Source organism: Oncorhynchus masou, chromosome 30 (assembly GCF_036934945.1).
Source record: "Oncorhynchus masou masou isolate Uvic2021 chromosome 30, UVic_Omas_1.1, whole genome shotgun sequence".
NCBI classification, from domain to species: Eukaryota; Metazoa; Chordata; class Actinopteri; order Salmoniformes; family Salmonidae; genus Oncorhynchus; species Oncorhynchus masou.
In genome coordinates, this window is record NC_088241.1 from 14882847 (window position 1) to 14906934 (window position 24088).

At 46.0% G+C, this 24088-nt stretch overlaps 1 protein-coding gene across 2 annotated transcripts in view; it reads left to right on the forward strand.

Moving 5' to 3' along the window:
* LOC135522126 (nectin-2-like) overlaps positions 1 to 24088 on the forward strand; it is a 74226-nt gene that overhangs the window by 11574 nt on the left and 38564 nt on the right. For both annotated transcript variants that reach the window (XM_064948111.1, XM_064948112.1), the window contains exons 2-3: positions 23227 to 23336; positions 23590 to 23839. In XM_064948111.1, coding sequence (XP_064804183.1) covers positions 23227 to 23336; positions 23590 to 23839 — 360 coding nt within the window. The remainder of the gene's footprint in view (positions 1 to 23226; positions 23337 to 23589; positions 23840 to 24088) is intronic.

The window sequence follows — 24088 nt, forward strand, 5'->3', positions numbered from 1 at the left end:
CCCCCCTCCTCTACCGGGCCAGCTCCTCCCCCCCTCCTCTACCGGGCCAGCTCCTCCCCTCCTCTTCCTTCCTTCCAGCTCACCTGTGTGAATGGACAGAGCTGTCTGACAACCCAGCTCCAAAGGCGGAGCTCCAAACCAACATTCAACCTCTCTCTCAAATCAAATGTTATTGGTCACATAAACGTGTTGAGCAGATGTTATTGCAGGTGTAGTGAAATGCTTGTGCTTCTAGTTCTGACAGTGCAGTGATATCTAACATGTAATATCTAACAAGTAATATCTAACAATCTAACCACAAATACCTAATACACATAAATCTAAGTGAAGGAGTGGAATATATAAATATATTGTCAATGTCAGAGCGGCATAGACTAAGATACTGTAGATACAGTATATACATATGAGAGAGTAATGCAAGATATGTAAACATTAAAGTGGCATTATTAAAGTGGCTAATGATTTCAGTCTGTATGTTGGCAGCAGCCTCTGTGTTAGGGATGGCTATTTAACAGTGGTGGCCTTGAGATAGAAGCTGTTTTTCAGTCTCTCAGTCCCAGCTTTGATGTACCTGTACTTGCCTCGCCTTCTGGATGATGGCGGAAGTTGGAAATGGAAGTTGGAGGAACAGGTGTAGAAAGTGGCTAGTTGGTGGTAGCACTACTTTGGTTTGTGTGTGTGGTGTATGTTTAGTTCCTGTGTGTTGGTGTCGGGGGGGAGGGGGTGTACAGAGCCAGGCATGTCACTGGGATCCCTCCTGGGTGTTCTGGCCTTGTAGGCAGCTAGGGGCAATTTCCTGATTTCTCAACTTTCAGTGTCTCTTTCTAGGAAACAATCCTCCCTCTCCTTTCTTACTACTCCTCCTCTCCTCCCTGTGTTCACTCACTCGCAGTTGATTCCGTCCATCAGTGATTTCATGGATTCAGCTCTGTCGTGCAACAGCCCCTCTAGGGGAGGCTTGGTGTGTGTGTGTTCCATGTTTGCGATGGGTGAGGGCTTTGGGCTTGGGAGAACGGTAGAGCGAGAGATGGAGAAAGAGAGAGGGAATGTGCTGTGATGCCAGCCGTGATTAGAGCTGTAACACTCTGATTTTTAAACCCACATTTAAAAAGACATTTCCAAAGGAGTGTTGGGTGGGGGGCGTGCCCTGCTCTCTAAACGAACACAAGCGTCTTTTAATTTCTCTTCTTTTAAATAGATGTCCCCAAGAACCCACCTATCAACTTTTGCATCGCTCTCGTTTTCTCGTTCTTTCTCTCCTCCCAACACGGAATAGCTTTATCCGCCATAGATTGTTGATGTCCTCCCTAGCTATAACCCTCCTCTCTGCCATCCTCCCTTTTCCTCAATCCCTTGGCTTTCTTCCCTGCATCAGTCAGGTACCTTCCACGCTCCCTCCCTCTCTTCCTCTCTATCGCTCCTCCCTCATTCCTTCCAGCTGACTCCATCTCTCCCCCAAAACCACTGTCATCTTCCTTCCTGTTCCCAGCTCAACTCTTCTTTCCTCTCGCTATCTGTCTTCCTCTCTCTTGTTCTCTTATTTCTCTCCATTTCTGGCCTATTTTCTAGCTCTGTGTCTGTGTCTGTGTGTGTGTGTCTGTGTGTGTGTGCCTATATTTATTTACATGCACAGGGAGTGATGGATGAATGAAGGTTTATATAGTGGGATGCATGGATGCCGGGGGTTTGGTGGCTGGCAGGATGTGAACAGACGCCGAACAGTTCTGTCAAGCTAAACATGGCTAATGACTTGGCTAATGGCTTCCTGCGTTCGTTGAGTCATTTCAGTGTTCTGTCAATGTCATCAGTTAGTTAGTTCAGTTCCATTTCAGTATTCTAAGATTGGCACTTTCCCAAGTCCTCTCTTAGGACTAAAGCTGATTTCATAGTACTGCCAAATGTAACTAGAGTATGAACTGGCCTTTATAAGGCAGAGATCTAGAGTTGGAGCTCATTCTAGAGACTGAAGCATAATAATGAGACTTCGATTCACACTTCTATTGTAGAGCGTGCATTCCCATCCACAGCTCCTCTCCTCTCCCCTCTTTCTGTACATGTCTCGTCCCCTTGTTGATGACATAATTATGCGGTGTCCAATGTGACAACCGCAGCTTAGCGACATAATGAGAACAAATTAATATTCACAGCGTGGGAAGGTGAACCAACACTACTCAGCTTGTTTGTATGTCCCAGTGTTGTAATAGTCAGTTGTTCATAAGGACTATCTTTGGTGTAATCACAATTTTTGGTGTTAGTGAATGTGAGACGACCACTCTCTGCTAAGCGGCTGTACACTGAGGGTACAAAACATTCATATTGAGTTGCACCCCCTTTTGCTCTAATAACATCCTCAATTCGTTGGGGCATGGAATCTACATGGTGTTGAAAGCGTTCCACAGGGATGCTGGCCCATGTTGACTCCAATGCTTCCCACAGTTGACTCCAATGCTTCCCACATGCTTCCTCCAGTGCCACGTTGGCTAGATGTAATTTGGGTGGTGGGCCATTCTTGATGCACACTGTTGAGAGTGAAAAATCTAGCAACGTTGCACTCAAACCGGTGCGCCTGCAACCTACTACCATACTCCATTCAAAGGCACTTCAATATTTTGTCCTCATCTCTCCCTCTGAATGGCACACAAACACAATCCATGTTTCAATTGTCTCAAGGGTTAAAATCCTTCTTTAACCTGTCTCCTCCCCTTCATCGACACTGATTTGAAGTGGATTTAACAAGTGACATCATAGCTTTCACCTGGTCAGTCTGTCATGGAGAAAGTAGGTGTTCTTAATAGAGGTCGACCGATTTAATCGGAATGGCCGATTTCAAGTTTTCATAACAATCGGAAATCCTTTCTGTTGTTTTTTTTCCGCTTTATTTAATCTTTATTTAACGAGGAAATTCAGTTAAAGAACACATTCTTATTTTCAAAGACGGCCTAGGAATGGTGGGTTAACTGCCTTGTTCAGGGGCAGAATGACAGATTTTCACCTTGTCAGCTCGGGGGATCTTGCAACCTTACAGTTAACTAGTCCAAGGCAATAACAACCTGCCTCTCTCTCGTTGCACTCCACAAGGAGACTGCCTGTTGGGCGAATGCGGTAAGCCAAGGTAAGTTGCTAACTAGCATTAAACTTATCTTATAAAAAACAATCAATCATAATCATTAGTTAACTACACATGGTTGATGATATTACTAGATATTATCTAGCGTGTCCTGCGTCGCATATAATCTGACTGAGCATACAAGCATATCTAAGTATCTGACTGAGCGGTGGTAGGCAGAAGCAGGCGTGTAAACATTCATTCAAACAGCACTTTTGTGCGTTTTGCCAGCAGCTCTTCATTGTGCGTCAAGCATTGCGCTGTTTATGACTTCAAGCCTATCAACTCCCGAGATGAGGCCGAGATGAGGCTGGTGTAACCGAAGTGAAATGGCTAGCTAGTTAGCACGTGCTAACTACAGGGACAGAAGCTATACTGTTACACTGGCAATACTGAAGGGCCTATAAGAACATCCAATAGGCAAAGGTATATGAAATACAAATGGTATAGAGAGAAATAGTCCTATAAATACTACATTAACTACAACCTAAAACCTCTTACCTTGGAATATTGAAGTCTCATGTTTAAAGGAACCACCAGCTTTCATATGTTCTGAGCAAGGAATGGAAACGTTAGCTTTCTTACATAGCACATATTGCACTTTTACTTTCTTTTCCAACACTTTGTTTTTGCATTATTTAAACCAAATTGAACATGTTTCATTATTTACTTGAGGCTAAATTGATTTTATTGATGTATTCTTCTGTTAAGTTAAAATAAGTGTTCATTCAGTATTGTTGTAATTGTCATCATTTTAAATTTTTATTTTTTTAAATCGGCCTGATTTAATCGGTATCGGCTTTGTTGGTCCTCCAATAGTCTGTATCGGCGTTGAAAAATCATAATCGGTCGACCTCTAGTTCTTAATGTTATGTATATGATGCGAGTTGTGGTTTAGATGAAGGGGTGGCATTGTCATACCATGCAGATGTAGCTGGAGTTAACAAAAAACCCATACAATGATACATCTACCGTTCTCTAGATTTCAGTATGTACTGCACATTCTCTGTTGTCCATACCATCCCATCTGAATCAGTCTGTGGGAGAGGAGCATCAAGACCTGAAGCTGAATGCATCACCAGACCAGGAGATGTGTTGAAAGATGGAGATGCTTGAGCTCCATCCTCCTCCAGGCACCCAACCATCAGACCACCTAGCTAACCCAACCACCTAGCCAACCCAACCATCAGACCACCTAGCTAACCCAACCACCTAGCCAACCCAACCATCAGACCACCTAGCCAACCCAACCATCAGACCACCTAGCTAACCCAACCATCAGACCACCTAGCTAACCCAACCATCAGACCACCTAGCTAACCCAACCACCTAGCCAACCCAACCATCAGACCACCTAGCTAACCCAACCATCAGACCACCTAGCTAACCCAACCATCAGACCACCTAGCTAACCCAACCACCTAGCCAACCCAACCATCAGACCACCTAGCCAACCCAACCATCAGACCACCTAGCTAACCCAACCATCAGACCACCTAGCTAACCCAACCATCAGACCACCGAGCTAACCCAACCATCAGACCACCGAGCTAACCCAACCATCAGACCACCGAGCTAACCCAACCATCAGACCACCGAGCTAACCCAACCATCAGACCACCGAGCTAACCCAACCATCAGACCACCGAGCTAACCCAACCATCAGACCACCTAGCTAACCCAACCATCAGACCACCGAGCTAACCCAACCATCAGACCACCGAGCTAACCCAACCATCAGACCACCTAGCTAACCCAACCATCAGACCACCGAGCTAACCCAACCACCGAGCTAACCCAACCACCGAGCTAACCCAACCATCAGACAACCTAGCTAACCCAACCACCGAGCTAACCCAACCACCGAGCTAACCCAACCCAGACCACCGAGCTAACAACCATCAGACCACCGAGCTAACCCAACCATCAGACCACCGAGCTAACCATCAGACCACCTAGCTAACCCAACCATCAGACCACCGAGCTAACCCAACCATCAGACCACCGAGCTAACCCAACCATCAGACCACCGAGCTAACCCAACCACCGAGCTAACCCAACCACCGAGCTAACCCAACCACCGAGCTAACCCAACCATCAGACCGAGCTAACCCAACCATCAGACCACCGAGCTAACCCAACCATCAGACCACCGAGCTAACCCAACCATCAGACCACCGAGCTAACCCAACCATCAGACCACCTAGCTAACCCAACCATCAGACCACCGAGCTAACCCAACCATCAGACCACCGAGCTAACCCAACCACCTAGCTAACCCAACCATCTGATGTCAGTCGACCATGGCTGAACAGACAGGAGATGGAGAGAGAAGGAAGGTGAGAAGTACATAATTGTTCAGCACACAGAGATAAATGTGCCTTGGCAGTAGCTAGAGAGGGATAGAGAGGAGAGAGGGATAGAGAGGAGAGAGGGATAGAGAGGAGAGAGGGATAGAGAGGAGAGAGGGATAGAGAGGAGAGAGGGATAGAGAGGGAGAGAGGGAGAGAGGGATAGAGAGGAGAGAGGGATAGAGAGGAGAGAGGGATAGAGAGGAGAAAGGGAAGCTCATTTCAACACCATCAGCGGTGGTAATGAGACACAGGTGCTGCCTGTGGAACCACCGAGACTGTCAGAGGGGGAGGAAGGGGAGCGGGGGAGGAGAGGGAGTGTGAGAGAGGAAGGGAAAAGAGATGGGAGGTGAGTGAAGAGGGGCAAAGAGAGGTGAAGATGGATGATGAGAGACAAATGAGGGCACAAGCTGCACAGGAAGAGATGGAGGACAAAGGAGGTGTGAACACTGAGAAATTAGAAGTGTCTGTGTGGGATAGCGAGTGTGAGCAACACACACGACAAGCCAAAGGGGCCTACTGTACTGTACCTGCAGTCCTCGTTAGAGAGCAGTAACAGAGTGGTAGAACAGTCGGCGGTGATCAGCAGGAGTGAGCCTAGAGACGCAGGAATTCTAACGTGTGTGTGTGTGTGTGTGTGTGTGTGTGTGGCGTAGGGCTGGGAATTGCCAGAGACCTCAAGATACAATATTATCACGATACTTAGGTGTACAATGTGTATTGTGATTTGATGTTCCAAACATATTGCTCACCATACTGTATGTCTGCTGCAGAGGGACAAGTAGAGAGACATGAGAAAACAAGTGTTGATCAGTCATGGAAATAAAGGTGCTGAAAACAAATTGGCTCCCAATTTAAAAAGAAGATGGAGAACAAGGTATGGAGGAAAATACTGGAGATTTGGTGCAGGTACAGCCAACTAGTGCACAAATAATATTGGCATATTGTTAAAACGATATCATCAAATTATATCTCGATAGGAAACCGCATCGATTCTCCCCTCATCACTAGTGGAGAGCAAATGCAAGAGTGTGTGAGGGACATCAGAGGCAGTGGGAGAATGGCCTTTGTATTCAGAACAGAACTGAGTAAATATTTTGGAAGGGCCTGCTGTGTGGGGTAGATTGTTATTTGTGGTTGCAGATGAGAAAGGAGGAGGAGACGAGGGAGAGAGATAAGAGGGGAGGAGGAGAGCTGAAGAGCTCAAAGGAGTGCAATTGTTTACCCCACTATAGAACATAGTCTGCTCTGCTCAGGGACCATGGAGAGATATCAACATAAACTATTCTGCTCTCTCCCTTCATTTGCTGCCAAATGATGTGATGTAGAGCACCCTGCTACAGAGCTGCCCTCTGTCAGTCTGTGGCCATAGACACGGGGGGCCCTGGTCAAAAGTAGTGCACTATAAAAGGAATAGGGTGCCATTTGGCATGCGGACATGACTGGGCAATGAGTTCCTCTCCTAGTACTGTGTTCTGTTCCTCACAGTGTAATGGCCACTATAGCTCAGTACACCCAGTATTGTTGCTGGAGCTGGGATGAGGCCATGAGTTTCACCTGCACTAAAATGAGATTAGACATGTGAGGTGAAGTGGGGTTCACTTGATAATACCACCCATGAGATGGGGGACAATAAGGACATGCATAGTATGGCTGGGAATTGTCAGGGACCTCACGATAAGATATGATCACGATACTTTGGTGCCGATTCAATGGTCCAAACATATTTCTCACCATATGTTTGCTGCAGAGAGACGAGAGAGCCATGAGAAAATGAGTTTGGATCAGTCATGGAAATGAAAAGTGCTGAAAACAATTTGGTGCGCTATTTAACAAGATGGCGAACAAGCTATACAAATACTGGAGTCTTGGTGCAGCCAACTGCTGTCAATACGATATAAAGTCCAAAATAATATCCTGATATGTAAATCTATAGATTTCCCCCTTGTCTAACAGTGTTACCTCCTGCCCCATGGTGTATATGTTTTTAGCCGTTGTGTCGAGGATAGGGCAGTGTGTGAGGGGGGGAACGACAAGAGGGGTCATTCATTCATGAGAACACACATACGTCCCACCCCCAGCCTTTCATCTCCACACTCACAGGCCTCTGTTGTTCTGTCAGTCTCACATGACGAAGCGAGCGATGGAGGAAGGAAGGGAGAGGGTGATGTGAAGGGCTGAGGAAGGCAGAGGCAGGAAGAGATGTGCTTCTCGATTCCTGTTCTATTTCAGAGTAGCTGGTTGTTGCTGTGGCTTTATCTCCATCTATGCTATTTCCCTCCTCTCCATCTCTCTCAAGCTCTCTCTCATCATCCCTCTCTCCCTCTGGCAGTGCTCCGTGGGGTCTGTTTCAGTCTGTTTGCTGATGACTCTGCTCTGAACAGATGTGATGCTCAGCAGCTGTTGCTCAACTCTGGAGCATCTCTCTCTGTCTCCATCTATTTCTCTCACTGTCTCTCATTCCCCTCTAATTCCATTGGCTAGGTTGAAAGCACAACTGGGTTGTGATCTGAACAAGGGGCCAGTCTATGTCCAGTCTGACTGAATGGAGCAGGTGTTGGAGGATTGATTGCCGGTCACATAAAGCCAATGACTGCTGTTGACTATACTGTAGTGTTGAGGGGCTTGTTGTGGCCTGAACTAGACATTGATAGACATGACATCACGTCAAGTGTAGTCAGCTGTCAGTATGTATTGGGTTCCTTACAGTACCTGAGAAACTCATTGAAGATTATGTGTATTGGGTTCCTTACAGTACCTGAGAAACTCATTGAAGATTATGTGTATTGGGTTCCTTACAGTACCTGAGAAACTCATTGAAGGTTATGTGTATTGGGTTCCTTACAGTACCTGAGAAACTCATTGAAGGTCGTGTCTTGCTCCCTGAAAAGGAGGAGGGGGTCTCATCATTCTGATGTCTGGAGCATTGGGGCATTGCCCGGGCCTAGGTGTGTGAGACTAGCTGCCACGTGTGTAATTAGTTCCTATGGTCTTCTCCCTCTATGCTGATGGATGGGAATCTGATCTGGGGTGGAAATCTGGGATCAGCGTGGCAGATCCGCTCCAAATCAACGCTGCTCCCTGGAATGCCAGGAGGGAATGACTGCTCCCTGGAATGCCAGGAGGGAATGACTGCTCCCTGGAACGCCAGGAGGGAATGACTGCTCCCTGGAACGCCAGGAGGGAATGACTGCTCCCTGGAACGCCAGGAGGGAATGACTGCTCCCTGGCACGCCAGGAGGGAATGACTGCTCCCTGGCACGCCAGGAGGGAATGACTGCTCCCTGGCACGCCAGGAGGGAATGACTGCTCCCTGGCACGCCAGGAGGGAATGACTGCTCCCTGGCACGCCAGGAGGGAATGACTGCTCCCTGGCACGCCAGGAGGGAATGACTGCTCCCTGGCACGCCAGGAGGGAATGACTGCTCCCTGGCACGCCAGGAGGGAATATCACAGGAGCTGGAATTTAACAGTCGCTCAAATCCCTTAATGGGAAACGCAACAAGCAGTCTAATTTAAAGGATGCAGAGATGAAGCTTATACCCTGCATGTGTGTGTATGCTACTTTGCTCATGTGGAGCACAGAGAGCAAGATGGCAGAGACATGGAATGCCACTTTGCCCTTGTACTTTTAGATACAATTTCACCAGACAAGCTGGTTCCAGGTTTCCTATGACCTTCAAAATCTCCCTCTCTCTGTAGAGCTGCTGTTCATCTGAATATTCCTGCCTGGGCTGATGGACATTCAAAGGAAGGATCAGTCATTCCCTGGCTCTCCTTTTGAGGATCTGACTCCATCATTAGCAAGTGTGTGTGATTAGCTAGCTAGCGTTTGATGTGGCACTTGGTGTGATTTTATAACACGAGAAGACATCTGTAATTTCTGTGTTGAGTCAGTAGAAAATAGCTGCCTGTTACTGTGGTTCATTTTTACCCACACAAATACAGAGTACAATGTTTACTGAGTAAGACAAACTTTCACGACCGACAGTTTTGGTTTGATGGTGACGGTTTGGGCAGGGTTCAGTTTCTGCAGTTGCACTTTCTGTTGAAATCTGACCTTCACACTGAAACAGGACTTTCCCCTAAAATACCAGTGGTTCATTTTTACCCACACAAACGGAGTACAATGTTTACTGAGTAAGACAAACTTTCACTTTCACGACTGACAGTTTTGGTTTGATGGTGACGGTTTCGGCAGGGTTCAGTTTCTGCAGTTGCACTTTCTGTTGAAATTTGACCTTCACACTAAAACAGGAAATTGTCCTAAAAGACCAGTGTGTTGCTTAGTAAGGAATGTAGTCCACTGGATGGGAACTAACCCACCCATTCTACTGGACTCTGTATGTTATAGCTTGAGATGAAAATGTGTGTGTGATGGGAAAAACAATCCCCTCACATTCCTTTTCATGAAGATGTCCTCTGGCCCAAATCAGAACTGAACGTTGATACTAATGGCAGAATGAAAGAGTCTCCATCCTTTAGTGAACAAAATTACAACAAGTTGTGATAATGGAATGAATAGTTTCAGGTCTTGGTTTTGGGGGGGGTGAACATATTTGCCTTTTTTGAACAGAAATGACAAACCGTGAAAGGTGGATTAGGCTACAACACAATACAGCCTCAATTGTCTGTCCCTCTGTCTATGTGTTACTGATTACAGTCTGATGACTATGGGTCCTGTGGTAGTAGGGCATCAGAGCATGACTGGGACTGGGAGGGCCATGAGAGAGGGTCTATTTAGGGACCGTGTCCTATTTCCCCATCCAATCTCTCCTCCTCCATCTCTCTATCCTTCAATCTAATCTTAACAGAATAGACAAGTCAACAAAGGCAGCCCCTCCCAACTGTAATGACTGGTAGATGGGTGACTGTTTCTGCCTGATGGTGTGTGACTGTGTGTAATCGTGTGCACTATTGTTCCTGTATGATCTTCAGAGAGCTGCCATTGCCTTAGATCAGTGTGCAAAGCCCAAAGAGAGGCAGGTAAATGTCCTCTCAATGATTGTTGCTTTAATAAACCCTCAGTGATGTAATAACGGTTGGACAACTTTACTAATAACACTGTTTAAACCTGCTAGCTCACGATGGATGGTGTTCACAGCGCCAGTCACCATGGTGACGTAGGTAACATACCAACTCCCTATATGTGCTATAGAGGTGTTTGATTGAAAGTGCTATAGGACTGTTGGTTGGTTCACACCATTCTCTCTTACAATGTAAACTAAAGCTCCTATTTAACCCAGTTTATTATCATACAGGAAGGGAGGCTGTGTTCTCTCTTACTCCATCCTTCTCTTCTTATATCACTTTACCTGGGTTTTATGTGACCTATTCAGAATGGAACAATGGCAGGAGGGAACCCATCCATCTACTGGTTCTAACAGACCTGAGAGAAACAGCAGAACAATGGAACTGTTCTGTGACTTCCTTCACAAAGACTCTTTCTACCCCTTTGTCTCTCTCTCTCTCTGTGTCTCTCTCTCCTTCTCTTCTTCCCTCCTTCTCTTCTTCCTCCTCCCTTGCTTGTCAACAGTGATTCTTTCCAACGGCCTAGCTTTCTGATTTAGGCCAGAGTCGTCCTCAGCTGTTCTGATGTAGACTGTCAGCTGATATCTGACCAAGCGTTCACTACCCTGTCCCTCAGTCAGCGTTCTGTTAGCCAGCCATATGGCCAGGCGTTGGTTTGATGCATGAGTCCTGATCCAGTCAGACAGATTGTGGTTTAATGCACTCTATATATCACATACACCAGGGGTAGGTAGCCCTGTTCCTTGTGTTCCGAAAGGTACTGCAGGATTTTGTTCCAACTAGGCACCACACCAGGGGTGCGTGTAGTTAGCTTGAATATGTGCTATGTTGTGGAACGGTTTCTACGGAACAACAAGTTTTCCCAAAATGTTCTTGTACGTTCTTGAACGGACTCTGAGAGGTTTTCTCCATTCGGTAGGTGTGTCGGGTCTTGAAGTAATGACTGAGGTATTTAAAGGACAGCGGTGCATTTTGAACTCTCAACTCCTCCCTGTTTTAACTGGTTGTTCAGTCATGCACCGTTTCACTTCAATAGAAGGTTCTATTACGTTTTTCTATACTGAACGCAGCCCTGACCAACTTAGCTAATTGATCAGTTCAGTGATTGCCACCTGGTCTTCCAGGCCAGTTAAATCAAAAACATGAAGAGCGTATAGCTTCCAGGACCAGGGTTGTCTTCCAGGACCAGGGTTGTCTTCCAGGACCAGGGTTGTCTTCCAGGACCAGGGTTGTCTTCCAGGACCAGGGTTGTCTTCCAGGACCAGGGTTGTCTTCCAGGACCAGGGTTGGCTACCTCCTGATGTACACTCTTTGAATCCTCTAAAAGTATCAGCAATTGGATTGGTCTCCCGTGTCTTTGATTGGGGGACGGATCCCTTCAAGCCACAACGGTGATCAATGGGCATGTGTAATTAGGTTTGCGTGACGGCTCTGACAAAGCAGGAAGAGCAGCTGGGAAACGGCCCAAGGTGAATTAAAAGTTGAATGTAACCGATTGCAAAAAGGGAGTGCGGCAACACCGCTATTTGTGTTGTCGACGAGGTGTAAACTGAGGTGTTGTCATGGAATCTCTCATTAAACCCCAGGAGTGATTTTATACAGCAGATGAATCAAAGCTCAACACCTACACTGTAACCAAACATATCCCCTTGTTATAGACAGACACATTGTTACACTGCTCAGGAGGGATGGAGTCTCTCTCTCTCACAAACAGTCAGAATGCAGACAGTTTTGTGTAGTACAAAAGGCCAGCACTTGATAAAGTTGCAATTGTGTATATTTATGTCCATAACTTAACCTTTTGGAGAAGTACCTGTCTGGTGTAGTGTGTGTCTACCTGATCACCTGCCACTCCCTGTGATCCTAGGCCTGTATAATTGATGGTAACTCTATTCTGGAGGTGAGATGGTGGCAGACGACAGACAGACTGGGTGAGAGATATATTGGGGCACCGGTGTTTTTTTGCTGAAGGTGGCAGCCTGCTAGACTCGCTAAAGAGGTGTAGGACAAGGCTAGAATTAAGAAAGAGACCAGGGAAGGTTTTGAGAAACTGATCCCGAGTCTGTATTTAGGGGTTACTACTTGAAGTTTCCCCTGACACTGATCTGAGGTCTGGTTTATGTTAGCTAGGATCTCCCTGGGGAGGTATTGGTTGGAATGAGGTGGAGTGAGAAGACTAGGCCAGAACCAGATGAACAAGGATAGACCAAAGCTAGAAGGATAAAGCATGCGACAGAGGGAGGACCTGGACTGAAATAAAGTGGAGCTAGAACAAAGCTGTCATGGCCAGACAGTCCCAGAGGAGAGGAGAGGTGGACTGTACTGTAGCAGTAGTCTGTGTCCCAAATGCCACCCTATTCCCTTTATAGTGCACTACTTTATAGTGCCCGGTTTGACCCGGGCCCACGCATCCGTAGAGACTGTAGCAGTATAACAGCAGAGGGACTGAGTCATGCAGTAGCAGCAGTATATTTGGCTGAGGAGAGCAATGATCTCTGTAAACAACCATGAACAGGCCAACAACCAGACAAATGCCCACATCACAACCACATGTCCATCCTCCTGTAGTTTCTCTGGAGTCTAAATGTTTCTCTTTATCAATAATGGAGGTATGAGAAGAGGAGAGCGCTGTGCTCTTTTTCACCAGGAAATGAATAATTCAGCCTTTAGAGACAAGTGCCTGCCTGGGCCTCGCCGTGTGTCCGCTTGGGTGTGTGCGCCCGCTCGAGTTGAATGGGCATGTTTCTATGCAAATGTTTTTTGTTGTTTAGTTGAGTACTGGGCTTTTGCTTTGCCTGCACCTCCTTAATGTGGTGTGTACTGTACAGAATGGTACCAAACCATGTCAAAGTTGAGTACTGTATGTTAGTACGTATACCCCTTGTCAGGAGACTATGCTACTCTGGACATTTAGTACACTACTGTTGAAACTAAATCCAGCTACTGCATGGCTGCGCTCAGTCATATGATGCATGCCCTATGGGCCATGGTCAAAAGTAGTACCCTACTGTATTTAGGGAATAGGGTGCCATTTGGGGTGGAGCCTTATTCAAAGTCTGCTCCTACAACGATCACTCCATCCAACCAAACTCATTGGACCAGAATTGACCTTCTGCTCTCTGGTATGTGTACAACTGTTGAGAAGGAGGGGGTAGAGGGGGAGAGGGAGGAGGGAAGGGTGGAAATCCACAGAGATACAGCATGTAATACATTTAGTCTGTAATTTCCTTCTGGGGTCCCCGTAGTAAAAGGGACTGGAGGCCCCTGTCAGATCCTGCTGGAAGGCATTTCAGTTGGAGGCATACTAACTATTTAAATGAACTAGTTTTCATTTTAGTTTTTGTGTAATTTAAGTAACAAACTTTACTTTTTTGCAGAAATATTAATATATTCCCTACTCTAATAAAAAGTCTCAAAGCAAAAGATGTGAATACTTATTTCAGTTTATTCTTTATTAACTTTGCAAAAAATTCGAAACCTGTTTTTGCTTTGTCATTATGGGGTTTTATATTTAGATTTTTTTTTTAAAGAATCCATTTTAGAATAAGGCTGTAACGTACCAAAATGTGGAATTAGTGAAGAGGTCTGAATACTTTCCGAATGCACTGCAGTGCACGCACTACTGACCAGCGCCCCTTTAGCCATATAGTGCACTACATGTGAAATAGGGTGTCATTTGAGGCACAGCCTATTGTTCTAGTGTATCTAAATGTTTTCTTCCTGTGTATTGATTATCTAGTGATGTAGTGGGCTGAGAGAAGGTCAATGAGAGGATGGGCCATGTTTCACCTTCTCTCCACTTCCTCTCCTGTTGTAAGCTTGTCAAACGCCTGCCCTGTACGTTGCTGTCCTAGCTAACGTGCTGACCAGACAGCACGCGCATGTTGATTCTGTCCACCCACACCAGACACGATCAGGACGAACTCTGAACCAACTATATTAATTTGGGGACAGTTATTTTACCTGATATACACAAGGTCCTCTACTCTGACAATTAATCCACAGATAAGTGTAAACCAAGTTAGTTTCTAATAATCTCACCTCCTTCAGGCTGCTTATTCTTTGGACTTTATGGCGTTTGGCAACCAACTTTAATGTGCATTACCACTACCCACTGGACTGGAGTGTGGACCTCAGTTCGTCTTTCAATCACTCACGTTTGTATATTTCCTAAAAACCAATGAAAAGATGGGAGAGGCGGGACTTGCAGCATGTCAAGTGTCACAAATAGAACCAAGTTCTATTTTAGCGCCTGGCTACGATGATTGATTGAATAACATGCATGTGTACATTTTGCTACACTGGCTCAGTCTTGTCTGGTCAACATGTAAGCCTTACTACGCAACACTTTGCTCCCTGCATAGCAAACTGTGTGTGGACATGTTTCCTCTTTTTGAAATATCAATGTCTCTGTGGATGTTTAATTTTCTGAATAAACAGTTGACTAAAGTGGTGACTTATTGTCCACAGTACAGGTGTACAGCTTGTCTAAAGAGCAAAGTATGTTTTTTACACCCCAAGATGAGGCTTCACTTCAAGTAGAGATACTGTACAGACTACACAGCAGCCCAATTCTGCTGTTACTTTCAGAGAAGAGTATGTAGTTTAGAGGGCAAATGCCTGCCATTATACACAGTTACTGTAGATTCTACCACTGTAGCCTGTATCAAGGCTGTTATTCTCCTAGGCCAGATAAAGGCTAATGTATGTCTCCCTCGCCATCACACAGCCTACAGCAGCAACTACTTATTAGACTACTTTATTAGCCCAGTCACAGGCGTTTGTCCCAAATAGTACCCTATTCCCAATGTAGTGCACTATTTTTGACCATGGCCTGAATGGCTCTAAATGCACACTATATCGGGAATAGGGTGCAATCTGGGACGGATGTCAGTGACACAATGGCAGTCAGAGTACTTGCAGAGATGCAGGTTATTTGGCTCCAAGCCCAGAGACAAACCACTGGCCAGCCCACAGGATCACACTGAGGAGCTAGAAGGCTACATGTGTTTGGTTGAATACCAGAGGGAGTGCAGCAGCTAATGTAGGTAATCAAATAAATCAAGGTCCAGGATGATTGAACAAATGGACCATCACAGAGCTCTGTAGAGAACAGGGTAGCACAGGAGCTAATGTACAAGGCCATTCTCAGTAGGATACATCGCAGCACAATGTTTATTCTTTGTTCTCATTGGACACATGCAGGCTGAACCTCCCTGCTTCACTCAATTTCCAAATGTTTCCTCCCTACTGAACATGACTTAAGACTAGATCACACACAGCAGGAAATACTGTTTTGAGGGGTGACTGGGAGGGGAGGTAAGGTGACTGGGAGGGGAGGGGACGGTGAGGGGAGGTAAGCGGACGCGGAGGTGAGGGGACGGTGAGGGGACGGGAGGTGAGGTAAGCGTAAGGGGAGGTGAGCGGACGGGGAGGTGAGGGGAGGTAAAGGGACGGGGAGGTGAGGGGATGGGGAGGTAAGCGTGAGGGGAGGTGAGGTAAGCGGGAGGGGAGGGGAGGTAAGCAGGCAACAGACCGACAGAGGGAGCTAGGCGGGCGGGGAGGGAGGTGGACAAGCAGGCAGGCAGGGAGCGCGGCAGGCAGGGAGCGCGGCAGGGAGGCGGACAAGCGGGCAGGGAGGCGGACAAGCGGGCAGGGAGGCGGACAAGCGGGCAGGGAGGCGGACAAGCGGGCAGGGAGGCGGACAAGCGGGCAGGGAGGCGGACAAGCGGGCAGGGAGGCGGACAAGCGGGCAGGGAGGCGGGCAAGCAGGGAGGCGGACAAGCAGGGAGGGAGGCGGGCAGGGAGGCGGACAAGCGGGCAGGGAGGCGGACAAGCGGGCAGGGAGGCGGGCAGGGAGGCGGACAAGCGGGCAGGGAGGCGGACAAGCGGGCAGGGAGGCGGACAAGCATGGAGGGAGGCAGGGAAAGGGTAATTGGCGTATGTTCCCTTTAAAGCCACGGCTGTTCAAATGGAGTCTGTGTGTGTCATACTCCCACTGTTTCTCTGCCCTCTCTCTATTCTGAGACAGTCCTCATTTTCTCTCAAGGTCATGTGTGTGTAGTCTACCTTTGCTCTCCTTTACTGCTCCTTACCTCTCCCTTTTCCTCTTTCTCTCCATGCACTGATTCCTCTCCCGTTCTTGCTCTCATTCTCTACTTTTCCTGTCTAAACATCTCTCCTACTTTATTTCTCTCCCCTTTCCGTCTATCTCCTCTCTCTCGCTCTTCTCTTTCTCTCTGTCGCTCATCAACCTTGTTTATTGCTTCCCCTTCTCTCGAGGTATCTCCCCTCCCCTCCATTCTTTATACCCTGTTCTATCCATTCCTCCCTCATGTCCCTTCCTTCACTCATCACTCTCACCCTGCTGTCTCCCTTTGTCAGTCCCTCTCTCTCACCCTCTCTCTTCCTCTCACCCTCTTTTTCAACTTTTCATCCCCCGCTCTCTCTTGCTGTCCACTCATCCTGCATCACTTTGACATCTCCTAGCTGTCTCTCCTCCTCTCATCCTTCCATCCTCCTGGCACACCTCTCCTCCATTTCTGATCTCTTTTCCCACCATCAAAGGCATGGTGGGAACTATTTAAATGTCAGGCAGAGCGCCGAGAGGAAGGGGTTAATATAGCAGGGGTGTCACTGCTCTTAGGGTGTGTGAGAGGGAGAGACATAATGATTGGTGACAGTACTTAGGATGCCGACTTGAACATTGATGTGCTACTTTTAGATGCTGAATCTGTGTACGTGTTTGTATTGGTGGGTGTGTTGTGTCACCCATCCTTTAGGCGGTAAACTGAAGCACAGTAAAGTAGAGCAGCACTGACTGACACACAGCTTCTGTTCTCTCTCTCTCCTCTCCTCCAACCTTCTCTTTCTGTTCCCTCCAACCTTCTCTTTCTGTTTCCTCTACCCTTCAACTGTTTCCTCTACCCTTCAACCGTTTCCTCTACCCTTCAACCGTTTCCTCTACCCTTCAACCGTTTCCTCTACCCTTCAACCGTTTCCTCTACCCTTCAACCGTTTCCTCTACCCTTCAACCGTTTCCTCTACCCTTCAACCGTTTCCTCTACCCTTCAACCGTTTCCTCTACCCTTCAACCGTCTCAAATCAAATGTTATTTGTCCTTCAACAGGTGTGGACTAACACCCTTCAACCGTTTCCTCTAGGCCCTTCCCTACAATTCAACATGTTTCCTCTACCCTTCAACCGTCTCAAATCAAATGTTATTTGTCACATGGTAAAGAACAGGTGTGGACTAACAGTGAAGTTGTTACTAACAGGCCCTTCCCAACAATGCAGAGAGGGAGAAAAGACATGTAATCGAACAGGTGACTAGGTAACAGGATAGACGAAACGGTAACAGCATAGACTAAACGGTAACAGCATAGACTAAACGGTAACAGCAGCGTATGTGATGAGTATTAGAAAAGGGGACTAGGTAACAGGATAGACGAAACGGTAACAGGATAGACGAAACGGTAACAGGATAGACGAAACGGTAACAGTAACGTAGGATAGTATTAGAAAAGGGGACTAGGTAACAGGATAGACTAAACGGTACAGGATAGACTAAACGGTAGCAGGATAACAACGATAGCAGGATAGACTAAACGGTAACAGGATAGACTAAACGGTAACAGGATAGACTAAACGGTAACAGGATAGACGAAACGGTAACAGGATAGACTAAACGGTAACAGCAGCGTATGTGATGAGTATTAGAAAAGGGGACTAGGTAACAGAATAGACTAAACGGTAACAGGATAGACTAAACAGTAACATGATAGACGAAACAGTAACAGGAGCGTATGTGATGAGTATTAGAAAAGGGGACTAGGTAACAGGATAGACTAAACGGTAGCAGGATAGACTAAACGGTAGCAGGATAGACTAAACGGTAACAGGATAGACTAAAAGGTAACAGGATAGACTAAAAGGTAACAGGATAGACTAAAAGGTAACAGGATAGACTAAAAGGTAACAGGATAGACTAAACGGTAACAGGATAGACTAAACGGTAACAGGATAGACTAAACGGTAACAGGATAGATAGAAAAGGGGACTAGGTAACAGGATTGACTAAACGGTAACAGCAGCGTATGTGATGAGTATTAGAAAAGCGGTAACAGGATTAGGTAACAGGATAGGCGAAGCGGTGACTAAACGGTAACAGGATAGGCGAAGCGGTAACAGGATAAACGGTAACAGGATAGTAACAGGATAAACGGTAACAGCAGCGTATGTGATGAGTATTAGAGTGGACTAGGTAACAGGGACTAACGGTAACAGGATAGACTAAACGGTAACAGGATAGACTAAACGGTAACAGGATAGAAACGGTAACAGGATAGACTAAACGGTAACAGGATAGACTAAACGGTAACAGGATAGACTAAACGGTAACAGGATAGACTAAAAGGTAACAGGATAGACGAAACGGTAACAGGATAGACTAAACGGTAACAGGATAGACTAAACGGTAACAGGATAGACTAAAAGGTAACAGGATAGACTAAACGGTAACAGCAGCGTATGTGATGAGTATTAGAAAAGGGGACTAGGTAACAGGATAGACTAAACGGTAACAGGATAGACTAAACGGTAACAGGATAGACGAAACGGTAACAGGATAGAAACGGTAACAGGATAGACTAAACGGTAACAGGATAGACGAAACGGTAACAGGATAGACGAAACGGTAACAGGATAGACGAAACGGTAACAGGATAGACGAAACGGTAACAGGATAGACGAAACGGTAACAGCAGCGTATGTGATGAGTATTAGAGTGGACTAGGTAACAGGATAGACTAAACGGTAACAGGATAGACTAAACGGTAACAGGATAGACGAAACGGTAACAGGATAGACGAAACGGTAACAGGATAGACGAAACGGTAACAGGATAGACGAAACGGTAACAGGATAGACGAAACGGTAATAGGATAGACTAAACGGTAACAGCAGCGTATGTGATGAGTATTAGAAAAGGGGACTAGGTAACAGAATAGACTAAACGGTAACAGGATAGACTAAACAGTAACATGATAGACGAAACAGTAACAGGAGCGTATGTGATGAGTATTAGAAAAGGGGACTAGGTAACAGGATAGACTAAAAACAGGATAGACTACGGTAAACAGGATAGACTAAACTAGCGGTAACAGGTAACAGGATAGGATAGACTAAACAGTAACAGCAGCGTATGTGAAGTATTAAGTGGACTAGGTAACAGGATAGACTAAACGGTAACAGGATAGACTAAACGGTAACAGGATAGAAAGCGGTAACAGGATAGACTAAGCGGTAACAGGATAGACTAAACGGTAACAGGATAGTAACAGGACGGTAAAAGCGTATGTGATGAGTATTAGAAAAGGATAGGTAACAGAATAGACTAAACGGTAACAGGATAGACTAAACAGTAACATGATAGACGAAACAGTAACAGGAGCGTATGTGATGAGTATTAGAAAAGGGGACTAGGTAACAGGATAGACTAAACGGTAGCAGGATAGACTAAACGGTAGCAGGATAGACTAAACGGTAGCAGGATAGACTAAACGGTAACAGGATAGACTAAACGGTAACAGGATAGACTAAAAGGTAACAGGATAGACTAAACGGTAACAGCAGCGTATGTGATGAGTATTAGAAAGGTAACAGGGACTAAGGTAACAGGATAGACTAAACAGGGTAAACGGTAACAGGATAGACTAAACGGTAACAGGATAAAGGTAACAGGATAGACTAAGTGGAAAAGGTAACAGGATAGACTAAGCGGTAACGGTAACAGCAGCAGGATGTGAGTAACAGGATAGAGGATGTGGACTAGGTAACAGGATAGACTAAACGGTAACAGGATAGACTAAACGTATGTGATGAGTAACAGGATAGACTAAATGGTAACAGGATAGACTAAATGGTAACAGGATAGTAACAGGATAAACGGTAACAGCAGCGTATGTGATGAGTATTAGAAAAGGGGACTAGGTAACAGAATAGACAAAACGGTAACAGGATAGACTAAACAGTAACATGATAGACGAAACAGTAACAGGAGCGTATGTGATGAGTATTAGAAAAGGGGACTAGGTAACAGGATAGACTAAATAGCAGGATAGACTAAAACAGGATAACTAAACAGTAACAGGATAGACTAAACGGTAACAGGATAGACTAAACGGTAACAGGATAGACTAAAAGGTAACAGCAGCGTATGTGATGAGTATTAGAAAAGGGGACTAGGTAACAGGATTGACTAAACGGTAACAGGATAGACTAAACGGTAACAGGATAGACTAAACGGTAACAGGATAGACTAAACGGTAACAGGATAGACTAAACGGTAACAGGATAGACTAAACGGTAACAGGATAGACTAAACGGTAACAGGATAGACTAAACGGTAACAGGATAGACTAAACGGTAACAGGATAGACTAAAAGGTAACAGGATAGACTAAAAGGTAACAGGATAGACTAAAAGGTAACAGGATAGACTAAACAGTAACAGCAGTGTATGTGATGAGTCAAGAGTTCACACAAAAAAGGTCAATGCAGTAACTCCGGGTAGCTCTACACTGATCAAAAATATAAATGCAACATGTAAAGTGTTGGTCCCATGTTTCATGAGCTGAAATAAAAGATCCCAGAATTTTTACATATGCACAAAAAGCTTATTTTTGTGGCCAAATTTGTTTACATCCCTGTTAGTGAGCATTTTGTCCTTTGCCAAGATAATCCATCCACCTGCCTGGTGTGATATATCAAGAAGCTGATTTAAACAAACTCCTAAAATAGTCTTATTGCTTGGGGGTAGAAGATGTACAGGGTCTTGTTGGTTCCAGACTTCAATCCTCTCTCTCGATCTCTTTTATATATGTTCTCTTTTAATATTAGTTTTCTGTTTAAGGCATCCTTACCTTAGCAACACAGCACACACCTCATAAATAATCTAGTCAACCCTTGTCGTTCTAATGATAGTCTACAACCCTGCGGGGTTAGTCATTTCAGGGGGTGGGTTATATTTTATAGCCCTGGGGGGGTTGGATGTATCAAACCATTCCTCTCCTCTCATCCCCCTGTCATCTTGGAGAGGGTTAAACTGGGTTGGTTTTCCTCTTATTGCTCTGTTTGTGACTGACAGCAGGCAAGCTTTCCTCAGCCCTGTCCCTCTGGGCTTCCTGCCTGCCTTACTGCCTGCCTGCCTGCCTCCCTGGGATTACAAAGTGTGTGTGTGTGTGTGTGCGCGCACACACATCAATACAGGTCTGTGTAATGACCTGTGGCGTGCAAGGTTGACTCAATTAATACTCCCCAGTGGAGACGGGCAATCCTGGGTTTCAATAGCCCTCCATGCCTCCCTCCTTCCCTCACTAGAGCCAAGCAGGTCCCAGAGCTAATCTGTAGTTGGTCTATCTCCTGCAGGTGGATTGAAGTCCGGCTGCTGCCTGATCCCTCCCAAACACCTAGATCACACAGCAGTAGGCCCCTACACTAGTACACAATACACACTGGTCTTCAAGGTCTGGAGAGGCACCAGGATCCAGCTAGAACACACTCAGATTCTGAACCCTTCACCCCTCATGAGGGGAATACCAGTGCTTCTGGCTCTTCAATCATGGCAGGAGAGTCTCCAGGTGGTTGTAAAGAGGTTATGTTGTTGCAGAAGGGTTATTTTGTGGTTTGAGTCTGACATTGGATTGGTGCTGGGAGAGTCTGTGGGTAAATGCCTTGCTTGTTTTCTTTCGCCATCTTTTTTTTCTCTCTCTCGCTCTCGCTCTTCCTGTTTAAAGACCATGGTAGCAGAGGTAGGCTGTGTGGATTGCTCATAACCACCTCCAGAGAAGACAGTCAGTCCGGGCCTTTGACTCGTGTCTCTATAGGGATGGTGTGTTTTCCACCCCACCTTCTTCTCTACTTTCTGTTTCTCTACTCAGAGCGGATGAACAAACCAGTAGAACCAGTTATGATGCTAAAATTGATTTTGGTATCAATCACGTGGGTGTGTGCATCATGTTAAGAAGCCTGTGGCTATATAATATGGGAACACATACACGCAGAGAGCGAGAGATTGAAATGTTGGTGTGTCGCAGACTATAATTTTGTCTTTACGTAGAATAGGTAGACCAGACACACACCGATGCACACTCATTCATACAGTTAATTACATTTTCACGCAGACATGCATGAAAGACACCCTCTGGTGACTTGTCAGGACGCTGTGGTCCTGATAATGTAGGAAAACATGTACACAAACACACACCAATCCTTGTACACTGTGTGTGTGTGTGAGCCCAGAGTAAATAGCTGGTTCTAGATAAGCATAAGCCATCCAAATGATTTATGACCTGTGTGGAGCGGACTGGGCTTTTTCCTCATCACAACAAGTCCTGTTTCCTCCACTCATCGCTAAAATTGTGGGGTGGGGGGGGGGGGCTCGGCCGCACACACACACACCCCTCTAGCACAGTCCTGGAGCGTTGACCTACTTGCTTACTGTAGGTAGTCTTAATGGTGTACCAGACGATTCCACAGAACTATAATCTGTCATCGGACAGACTAGGGCCTGGTTCCAATAGTGCCAACAAGCTTCCTCTCCTCATCAGGCAGGCTGGGGCCTGGTCTCAATAGACTCAACAAGCTTCCTCTCCTACTCACCTCTCCTTCATGGCCTCTGACAAAGAACAGGAAGGGGAAAACAGGAAGGTGCTCTAACGTTCTCTCCTCTTCCTCCCAGGGGCATTGTCTCAGCAGGTGAAGGTGGAACCGGAAGTGATGTCCTACCCCAGCCAGGCGGTCAACCTGAGGTGTGCCTTCGCAGACGCTGGAGGGATACAGCTCACACAGGTCAGTGTCAGACAGGAACTCGTATGTAGACAAATGGATATGTTTTTACAAAATGAGAAGAAAGCCCTAAATGATCAGACACACATACAGGAACTAATGTCTGGACTCATGGCTTTTACCGTCATAACAATTTACATCCATGACCATTAACAAGAGAATTCTACATTACTATTAAGACACTTGATCATCCAAGTTTACATGCACTGACAGGTTGTGTAATATTTGAAGGAATGAACTTGACTCTACTACGCAGGTGTCCTGGATCTATGAGCCGAAGGAGGGCGAGCGGCTCAACATCGCCGTGTACCACCCTAAATTTGGGGCAAGTTTCCCCACATCGCCCCTGAAGGGGCGGGTCCGCTTCACGACGGAGCCCCCCTCCCTCAGCAACCCCTCCATCCAGATCTCGGACGTCAAGATGACTGACGAGGGAAAATACATCTGTGAATACGCCACCTACCCCAGCGGCAACGAACAGGGTGTCACCTCCCTCGTCATGCTAGGTAGGACCGGATGTGTGTGTATCCATGTTCTATTATGTATCTGTGTACGTGCTCTCGTGCCTCCTCCGACCTCTACCCTGCCTGTGCAGTTTAATTGCTATTAGAAGTAGAGGTCGACCGATTATGATTTTTTTCAACGCCGATACCGATTATTGGAGGACCAGAAAAAGCCGATACTGATTAATCGGACGATTTTCATTTAAAAAAATGTATTTATTTGTAATAATTACAACAATACTGAATGAACAC